General features: G+C 39.1%; 1 protein-coding gene across 7 annotated transcripts in view; it reads right to left on the reverse strand.

The window, feature by feature from the left end:
* PUS10 (pseudouridine synthase 10) overlaps nucleotides 1-11021 on the reverse strand; it is a 34946-nt gene that overhangs the window by 12651 nt on the left and 11274 nt on the right. For all 7 annotated transcript variants that reach the window (XM_083829734.1, XM_083829731.1, XM_083829733.1 and 4 more), the window contains 5 exons: nucleotides 9960-9994; nucleotides 7469-7580; nucleotides 5775-5836; nucleotides 3174-3219; nucleotides 875-939 (listed from right to left, as the gene is read on the reverse strand). In XM_083829734.1, the coding sequence (XP_083685860.1) occupies nucleotides 875-939; nucleotides 3174-3219; nucleotides 5775-5836; nucleotides 7469-7580; nucleotides 9960-9994 (320 nt within the window). The remainder of the gene's footprint in view (nucleotides 1-874; nucleotides 940-3173; nucleotides 3220-5774; nucleotides 5837-7468; nucleotides 7581-9959; nucleotides 9995-11021) is intronic.

Below are 11021 nucleotides of genomic sequence, written 5' to 3' on the forward strand. Positions count from 1 at the left end.
CAGAGCATCACCCTAGTAATAATGGCACGGAAGACAATGGCTTCAGGTACTAGAAACACAGCTACAGTATAAACTCAGTATTCACATTAATAGCTGGAACAGCAAGAAATGAATAAAGAAAAGAGCTGTCAAGATTTAGTGCATTTAAACATAGTGAACTACAGAGAAAATGTTAACTGATGTCTTCCCACTGCTTGTGTTTTTGCTGCTTGCTTGTTTCTCTATTTTAACCATATTACAGTGTTTGGTGTTTTCTGAAAACTCAACCCACCCTTAACATTTTGGAAATACGGGAAAAATGTCATTGTAGTAAAGAGAAGTTTGCCTTACAGACTCTGAGGTTCAAAATACAGGTGGAAATTCCATGATTTCTAAATCTCTCCTGTGGTTTTGAGGATGCACATAAAGATTCGTTTGAATGTGTGTGATTGGCAATACTGCAATGAACTGTTTTCACTTCCAACCATTCTAAACCCCATGCCAGCCCAGAGACTTGCAGTGACGCGCTGCCAGCAGCACCGAGCAGAACTGCAAGTCCCTGACCTACAGCTTCTCTTCTGTGGTACTCCTGGGATACTAAAACAATGAAGCAATATTACTAATGGGAAGACCATCGATGGCATCATGTCCAGTTTTCCATCTCCTGTGGCTTAATTCAAGCATTTTAACATTGCTTTAACTAAAAAATCTGGAATTATATTTTATTATCAGAAGCCCAGAAAATGCAACACATTTAAAATAATAAACTAGTGGAATTTAAACAATTAGTTCTTTTATAGTCATCTTACTACCACTTATCCACCTAATATTTTCCTCCCCATCCTAATTCTATACAAAAGAACAATACTAAGAACTAGTTTCAGTATATACTTACTTGAGAAAATCCTCTTCTTTTATCTTCTCTAAGGCTTTCATTACTGCCATTCTAGTGAAAACAGACTGCACAGCGAAATAAAAAATGAGTCAAGAAGAGAAGTTAAGAAAGGATATGCCTAAAAAAGAAATAAACCCTAAAACATACACACGAGACACTTCTCACAATACAGTTTTTTCACTCATGTTTTACGTTTTCTTACACCTACAAAGAACTTTGTATCAGCGAGAGCTCACTGTGACCTTAAACCTTAACAGGGCAACGAAGAGCAACATGTAATTTTGCCTAAATATATCCAAGTAGCTTTACTCACAACATGACAACAATGTAATTAGTGCAGCTTACAGATCAGAACATAATGATTATTGTTATACACTTAAATGCTCATGGTTTTGTAGAGCTGGGTCTTGAAATCCTCCAGGCATAGAGCCTGCAAACCCTCTCTGGGGATAGCCTGCTCCACTGTCTGACTGTCCTCATGGTGAAGTTTTTTTCTTGCATCTACTTTGAACCTCTCATTTCAACTTATGGCCACTGTTTCTCAATCTTCTACCATGCACTGTGCTGCTGCCCAACCTGGCAGTCCCCAGCCCGTGTTGCTGACAGAGTTTAATCCTTCCCAGGTGTCAGACTGTGTGTTTGATGCTGCCAAATTTCATATGGCTTGCATCAGCCCGTTCCTTCAGCCTGCCTAGGTTACTCTGAGTGGCAGCTCTGCCCTCAGGTGTATCTAACAGTCCTTCCAATTTGTTGTCATCAGCAAACTTGATGAGAATAGACTCTACAGTCTCCTCCAGGTTTTTTATAAAGATGCTCAAAGGGAGGGATCCCAGGACAGACTCCTGCGGTACTCCACTGTCACAGGCATCCAGATAGAGTATGACACCCAGTAACCACTACCCTTTAAGCCCAATCACGTGGATTATTACCCATCTAGCTGTCCACCCATCCAGACTGTAAGTCTAAACACTTCATGATGAGCACTGGTACATGGAAAGGAACTGAAAAGTCATGTTTTCATTCAGCTTCGGGACTTGGAAAAACAGTGAAAAATACTGAATTGCTGTTTGGGGTGATTCAAGTCCTTGCTCTGATGATCCAGGACATCCTGGATGCCTTCAAGAAAGTTGCTGCTTCTCTACCTAAGTATAAACTAGAAGTAAGGTACAGATAGAAGTACCTTCCTTCCTCATAGGACAGATGAGCTGGAAAACCTTTAAAGTAACAGTATGTTTAAATAAGTATCTACGGTAGATGACAATTTTTTACTCAGAATCCAGCTTTTATACCACTTCCGATTAACACAGCCCTTGATGCTAGCTTCAAGCACAGCTTCTTTGTAAGGATGAGCCTCTGACGGCTCTTCAGAGGCTGTATTTCTTCCTTTAGATTCCCCTACATCTTGTTGCCCGTGTGGTTTCAACAGCTAGGCCCTGCTGGTTTAGCTCCTTATGGGGGGTTTCCCCCTTTTAAAGGAAAGTAATGCAGCAAGCAGTGAGTTATGACGATACAATACTTCTAAAAAAAGACTTGTGTGTATTTGTCAGGTGGAGTACAGCAGGCAGAATTCCAGGGTCAGACTGCTTCCACCAAAAGTCGGCAGACTGTTCTCCAGAAAGAAAAAAAGGCCTCTCATAGGCTGCTGACAGAAGTTACCTGTTCTCCCTCGCATCACACCCACTGTCCTACTCCTATCAGCTTATCTCCAACTGCTTTTTATTCTTACACCCCCTCTTTTCTCTCAATGATTGTGTGCACTCAGGGTATGCAACGCGTGGCAAGGTCCCTTTTCTTTCTTCCCCTGCTCCAGAAGTAGACAGGATAAAACCACCCTGGATGTACTGTGTCTTTCATTCAGATCAGAGGACGTGAAAACTCTGGTGTGATCATTCTCTTTCAGCTGCGGATTCTCCTCTTCACAGTGTGACTTATCTGAACTGTTTTACCTACAGAGAGCTCGAGGATCGTATTTTATGCTACTTTTAATGCATGAGAATCAAATTCTTACATCTGAAGGGATGTATTTACAGAGAACAGTCCTAAAGTATTCCTTTGGACAATCTGGAAAATTAATGAGCTAAAGAAAAGCAACAAGGTCGTAGTTCTCCTAAGGAAAGAAATGTTAAGTGAATAAAAGGAGATGACTTTATTTTCAGACAACTGAAAATTCCGGGACATTTCTGATGAAGGAAAAACAGACATTAAACACAGACTGAATACCCAGGTAAGTTCTTCATTGTAGCTACAGCTGTGAAATTTTGAATGTCAGAAAGGAAATACAACAATGATGAGATCCTACCTGTTTGTTTTTTGCTGGCTTGAAACAATCCGGACAGGCTGTGGCTCTGAATAGAGAGATGAAAATTAGCTGCTACTCTTACAGAAAAAGCAAAAAACAAACAAAACAAAAAATCAGGGACAGACAAGCATAGCATGTAAATGGTCTTTGTATCCCAATATGCCCAGCATCTCACTTCCACAGCTTAGCACAGACCAGATTTTTAAATCAATTTTATCCTAAACCGCAAATGGTGGAAAGTGTGCATTGCCTGATCTAGAGATAAATCACAAAGCTGTGTAAGCCTGTATTGCTCTGACCAACACAAATGTTCCTCAGTTTTGAGATGGGATGGAAAAGCACGTAAGAAGTTTATCTTTCAGTCCTTTTCAATCCTTCTCAATAAATGTTATGATCAATGTTTAAGTTCTCCTCAAGGTATGCTGACATCTTGAAATCTGTATTTCCTGCTCTTAGACAATGTACGCTGCAAATTAAACATATCCAAACCAGAAACACAAATTGCTGCTTCTGGATAGGAAAATTCAACTTACTACAGAAAAAAGTAACCCCAGGTGTTTGATATCATTTGTGTTTTGCCCCTTCAAAAGGAAACTATTGGTTGCTTCACAAAAGTGAAAGCCAAGTCAGTGAAACATTTTTTCTGAGTACTGTAAAGGAAATTATTGTTCCTATTAGTGGATTTCTGTGTATGCAGTAAGAGATGATTTCTAGCCTACAACACAGTTTATCAATTCTTGGTGGTGCTTTTCAACACTTTTATAACTACTGTAGACTATAAAGAAGTAGGTCTGACCTCTTGCAGTTTCTATACAAGAAGCTTTCCCGGTCAGTTTTGACACAAAGCATCACAAATCCCCTCTTCCAGAATTTAAATATAAATCTCCAAATATAAACTAACAAGAGCCAATTTGACCTTCCACATCAAACCAAGGGTCGTTTTGGCACACATACCTACACATGATTTTGTAAAAACAGCTTGAGAGAGGAGAAATTGCAGATGTCATACTTGGAAATCCTATCCAAAAGCATACTTGGAGCTGGGAGGACTTCTCCAGGTTGAGTCAAGGTCTTAACTTTGCTTCCATACGACTGTCATTACTGAAGCTCTGACAATTACCAATTTTCCCTATTTATTCTGAAACTAAAACATTGCCCCAGACATGTCCAGAGCCAACCTTCCACATATGGAGAATGTCCTGACACCTGAGAAACTACCACAAAATTAAGTTAGGGAATGTGTTATTTCAGAAGATTACCCAAAATCTCAATTGCTGTTTAAGTATGCCACAAAGAGAAAGCAAATAAAGGGATGTCATGACACATGGAATAGACCCGAGTAGCTGGAATGTGGAACAAATTCTTTACAATTTTCCCTTCTACAGCTATTCCTCTTGGAGCACCAACACTGGCATCACAACATGCTTGGCATCAATATTTTTGAAAGGTCACAAAAAAGTACTGGGAAGATGAGCTGAAAATAAGAGCTGCCAGGTTTCAGAGGAAGGGAGAGCACTACAGGACATGAGAACTGATCAAGTAAAATTAAGTAAATAAGAACACAGGTATGCTGGAAACTTTTGTGTTTTTATAGGAATGTGGGTAAAATTGCAGTTTGGCTCCAATACTTTTTCATTTGCCCAGTCTTTAAGATGCTGGAAAGGAAAGAAATTCAGCAAATGCTGATAATACTTTGTTCCTAATACTAGGTCTGCCACTGAGCATGCAGTTGTTGAAAACTAAGAAGGTGGCAGGCTGGGCACTCACAAATTGCCAGAAGAGGTACAACGAGGGAAATCAATAAGGGCTGCAAAGGAGATATCTTGTCTCCAGGGATGAAGTCACTACATGACGCAGAAGTCAGAAATTCTATGAGGAGCCTCTGCCTCTGTTAGGATTTAACTTGTCGTAGGAGCACAAGTGATGATACCGAGTGAAACTCAACTTTTCCAGGAAGCATCAGCAAACAGGAAGAGCGAACCTAATTATCCAGAATATACTACTGCCAGATTTTGAGAAATCAGATTCAATGGTAGCTAAATTCACAGAAATATTTTGCTTCTTTGTGTTAAAGAAGGATTTATACAGCAAATGCTCTGTTGGGCCAGGACAAAGATAGTGTGTGGTGGCCAGGGAACTTCTGTTTCTTTTAATCAAGCAGCTAATTTGGATGAACCCACTTCTAAACCTTCCCTCCCATCCATGAGCAGGATGAGAACAGGAAAACCTAGACATGACCTCAGAAGATTCCCCCACCCTCAACTATGTGTTTTGAGTTTATTTTTTTGAAATGATACAGCCATGTTGAGGAGGGTAATGAGTTTGAAAAGGGCTGAAATTCTACAACTTTTTCCAAATGTTCTCCTTCCAGTCCAAATCAAAATTCTGGATGATTTTGTTTATTGGCTTTAAAGCACAGAATTAACCAGACAGAGGTGGCATAACTTTAAGCTTTGCAGCTCTATCTGAATATGAGGGAGTTTAAACTCAGGGCCCATTCGAGTTTATAAACACTGCATATTCTCATCTGTAGCAAATCCAAACCAACAAAGTTGCACAATATTTAGATAAAGATCTTTTGTTATTTATATCAAAACTTACAGGAAACGGCACTCCTCATCTGTTTCTGGGTGAGCAAAGACCACGCTAACTTCAAACAAACTCTAAATTAAAAAAAAAAAAAAGGTGGGGGTGGTAATACTTTGTTAAACAAACCAGGAGGATATTCTCAAGCATACTTATTGTAATACTAGGAAAATAGTAAAGAGGTACGCAAAAGAGAACTTATTCTACAACACAATCTAAAGAAAGACATTAAAACTTGTGCCATAATGGCATTTGCATTTCTGAAGTACCCAAAGATGATCTCAGAGCACTTCAATAACATGAGTGACCTACACATCATAGATACTGGCCCCATTTTGCACAGGGGGAATTGAGTCAGAGACAGTATATGCTCAAAGCCTATTACGGTCACTAAACTTAACACACCTTCTGGGAGAGCAGTGCATAGCGTGGAATAAAGATAAAAACCCTGTAGTAGTCACCACTGAAGAATTTTGTCAGGGGCTTCGTTTGCAATGACTGGATGGCCTTGGGGCAAAGAAAGGCAACATGTCCTAGTGGATTGACAGCTAGACTAGAAACTCTAGTGTAATCTCAATTCTACCCCCAATTCCCTCTTTGGCCTTGGGCAAACAACACTCATTACTTCTGTTATTCAGATACCAGTATACCTCAAGAGGGCTATTGAAAAGATTGGCTAATATTCAAGTGGCTTGTAGATAAAGAGTACTACACAAGTAACTTTTATGGTACAATGGTGTCTGAAGTGGCTCAGTGCCTAAGTGTTGTAAAGCTTTTGCTAACTCAGTATGTAAGAAGTTTGTTTCTTCTTGGATTATCTTCAGGGTGACTGAGTGATTCTCTCTCCACTAAGACAAAAGGGATGCTTTCAATTAGCACTCCTGGGAAAAGACAATCTGTAATTACTACGGAAGTTGACAAATCAACTTAACGACTGAGACTAGTCCCGGGGTCAGTCCTACGGCTGATGACAAGTAAAAACTACAGACTGCTTTGTCTTCAGCAGGATTTTTAGCCATGTTTGCAGAGATTTTACAGTCAAGATGATGGTGTTTCTGAATTTGCCTGACAACTTCTGAATGTCACATACAGTCAACATTTTTCAGAAACATTTGCGGGATGTTAGTCAGAACCTGAAAGTTGAAAATACAGTTTGAGACAACATTCCTGTTGCCTGTTTACTAGTACTGCAGGTTCCAACATGTCTATCTCTAGCAGTCATTAAAGTCAACAAGGACCAGTCTTCCCTCCTTTAGTATGTTTCAGAAATATATTCCAAACACAGTATATAACATGCAAGTAACCTGAAAAATGTATCTCACAAAACAGTAAAAGTGTTGGCAGTAATAGGAGAGCAAAGAAGGAATATATAAGCATTGCTTAGTCTCCAAAAAACAAAGATCCTGGAAAAGTCTCATTTGTAAAAGGACGGTGGCAGCCCAAGAGCAAGAGATTTAGCAGAAGACTGCAGTGGTCCCAGCATACTCAATGATCTCTGTGTATAAAAATGGAAGTTGAACCCCTTGGCATTGAGACTTGGGGATCTCATGTTAAAAGAACTCCCCCGCTCTCCTTCCCCCTACAGTGAATATAAAAGCAGTGCAACTTGTTTATCTGTTAATGATAAAAATTGTATACATATATATATTTCTACCTATCTATACACGTATACACACATAAAAGAAAGTGCTTTTTTATTTATACAATACCTTTCCATCAGCGGGAACACCCAACTCCTCCGACAACTGGGGATGAATAATCCACTTGTAAGCTTCTTTCAGTTGAACGATGTCATCCTTTGCCAAGGAAAGGCCCAGTTTTCTGAATCACATACATAAAGAGATAATAACTTGCACAGGAGTCTGTCAAAGATAGATACATGACATATGATATTTCTAGACAGAATTAAGTAGCTCATCCGAGGTAAACAAGCAGTGTACAAATGAAATGGACTAACACACTAAGCGTACAGATCACAGCATGAAAGAATGAAAGGCTGTTCCAAGACCTCCTGTAACAGCAGTGAAGCTTTGTACTGAATTAATAAAAAAGGCATTGAGGAAACATTAAGGCCAGACAGGGATTCCAGGTAAGATGCTTCACAGTAAGCACATAAACACACACATGCGGATGCAACACATCATGGTAAATCATACCATGCCATTTAAAGCAAACCCTAATCCACGAAAAAAAAAAAAAAGAAAAAAAAAGGTTGGTTTCTTTTTTTCCAACCAGATCAGTGAGATGATCAGCTCTCCAGGTGGTCACATAAGCACTTATGTTAACAGAAGAAAGACAGAAGGTACATGCAGATGGAGCCGGGATACTTCTGATAGTAAATCAACATCTAGTTCAGCTTAAGTAAACCGAGTATCCGGATCCTGCAGGGCAGCACCTGTGCTATTTGCTAAGGAGCCTCTTATCCAGGTTCTAGTCAAGGTAATGTCTTGCTTTGCCCTGTTTCTATTTGCCAGTGTTTCTTTCATTAAAAATTTAAAAATAGATTATGTTTCTTCCTGTGTGAGAGAACATGCACTGAGGAAACTCATGGCAGAGTTTCATGGTAGATCAAAAGTTGCAAAAGCCTTTCTAGAGTCTACACAAAGAAAAGCTTAGGAAGAGATACACCAAAAAAAAAATCCTTTGTTGTAAACAAATGAACAAAAAACCACCTTCTGTAAGACTTATTTTTTGTTGTTAAAAGGACGAATCAGTCCTTCATTAAAGGAGGGCATGAACTCCAGTGGACACAAATTCCTAAGGGGAAAATTCCAGGTGAAAACCTCAGTTGAACTCGCTGGGATCTGACTCTATAGGTACAAGACCAGGCCTTGACTCCCCCATCTTCGCCCATGCAGAGAGAAGTTAAAAGAAGCAGACGCCTGTAAGAACGCCAGCATATGATCTCAACCCCTTTGCTTACGAACTTACAAAGCAAAGCACATGTCCTCCTAAACAAATGGCACCAATGGCTACTCAGGCAAGATGTGCCCTATACAAGCTAATCTTCTCTCAAGCAATTTAATGAAACAATGACTTTTAAATTACTCTCAAAGTAAGAAGTGACTCATCAACTTTTACTCTGGCTTTCTATAAATATCTTAAAACAGTACTTCCACTCAGGATCGCTTCCACCAAAGAATAAACCAGTATCTTCAACTAACTTTGAGACAAGTGGATTTATTTTCTCTTGTCAACAGAGCCAGCCTATCCACTCAAAATGGCTCTAGATGTTCTCATTTGGCCAGGAACGGGAGTGTCCCGCAGTAGAAAAAAAATCACTCATTTATTTCAAAACACTGAGGGTAAAAAGCAGAGTCAAAGCTAAATTGCTCTCACCACACTAACATCTTTCTGCTACCACTCGACTGACTTTTCACCATTACCTGACTAAAAATGTTCAGCCACTATTAATGTAAGCTAAATCTGATACGGTGGCAAAACCAAGAGGTCCATATTCCATTATGTCATCAGTGTACAACACGATTCTGGCTCACAGGTGGCATCATGCGACCTCCCAGGACCATTAAGTTAACTGGAAGTTGTACAATTATATAGACAGCCTGCACTCCAAGCTGAAATGCCATGTCCCAGCTATAAGCACACCACACAAGGCAAATGAGATAAGAAACCTCAATTAAGGTTAAACCAGGATACAAAACAAACCCCAGGTGCCATCTTATCCTTTGTAAGCATTGTGTAAACTGAACAATAGGATCATAACAAGACATCATCTTCTTGTCTGCACATTGTTTTATACAGACAAATGGTGAAGAGGACTTGTCAGACAGACGACAAGATGCAGCAAGACAACAAGCTGCAGATGATTTTAAAAAAATAAAAAATAAAATAAAATGACAGCATATCCTAATTCTGAATTTCCTTCTGATTAGCTTTAAACATATAAAGTAAGTTAAAATCTGAGCCGAGAATATAGGAAGTGCTTCTACATGTTCCACAATGTTAGCAGAAGCACCTTTATATGAAAGTAACTCTCTTGATCTTGAAAATACAATATTAATTAATTAATTGCTCAAAAATTTTTATTAACATACATATCTCAGCAGGTCCATTGCATTAAGTGGTTTCTCATTTCTGCTATGCTGGAAAAAAGTTATAGTAAGAGTATCTCTCCTTTCTCTAAATCTGGGGGACTCACTAGTAGATGTGATGTGAGAGTTGCCAAAAGAAATTACTCACCCCATTTCCTGTTTTACCAGCAGCCAAGCAGCACGCTATATGTCACCAGCCATGCCCAGGAAGAAGAGAGAGAAAAAAAAATGCAGCTGAAATTAAGGTTCAAAATCCCAACTGTTTGAGACTGCTAGCATAAATAAAAAAAAAAAAAAAAAGTTTAAAAAACTCAGAACAATAAGAAAGTATTAGAATTTTAATTTATTTTTTATTTAGGAGTTGAAGGTCAGAGTTGGTTTTTGTTCTTCCCTCCACAGAGTGTCCAAAAGACCTCTGCTCTGCATGTGTGAGCTGTTCCTTACTCTATTATTCATTCTTCCATCACTAGACTCATAGAAACACAGGTAGGCTTTTGGGGGACGGACAACTGAATCAATTTTCCATCACATCAATCGGAAGCTTGACATATCTTTAACATATCTAAAAAAAGAGTTGATTATATGGCAGAAAGAGTGTCTTCATGGGAGACACCCTCCCCACTTCTAGCAGTTCCTAGGACAATCTGACAGACAGAGAACTCTGGACATCAAAAAGCTGATAGTCGAAGGAAAAGACTTGAAGTGATTTTTTTTTGGCCTGTTATGCTAAGCTAAATTTTCTTGTTTCTCAAATATTTTGATATTTCCCTCTTCCACTTGCAGATTTTTAAAATGCTGGTTAAAACAATCCTTCCAAAGCTAGTGTGTCATATTATTCTTTTCTATAACCCTTTGAAAAAGCTCTCGCTTTTACGCACTCCTCCCTCTACATCTCCATTTATCACATATGAAGTTTCACCCTACATTTTGAAGGAACAAGTGTATATGGCATATAATGTCAAATGCAGATGCCACCACCACACACTCCTTTTTTTTTTTTTTCCCAGAACAACTCTTGCATTTGAGAAATAATTGAAGATACAGAGGTGAAGCTTAAAGTTGTTCTGATATTCTGATCACAGCATTTACATGCACTGGAGGTTTAAATCCTGAACACACGAAAAGCTAAGGACCAGTTTTGTCCTACACGGGCAAACAATTAGGTTTCTCTTGCTGATAACACTAGCTCCACACTAAGAAAAAAACACCC

The sequence above is a fragment of the Anser anser genome (genome assembly GCF_964211835.1).
Source record: "Anser anser genome assembly, chromosome: 3".
In the NCBI taxonomy this organism is placed as follows: Eukaryota; Metazoa; Chordata; class Aves; order Anseriformes; family Anatidae; genus Anser; species Anser anser.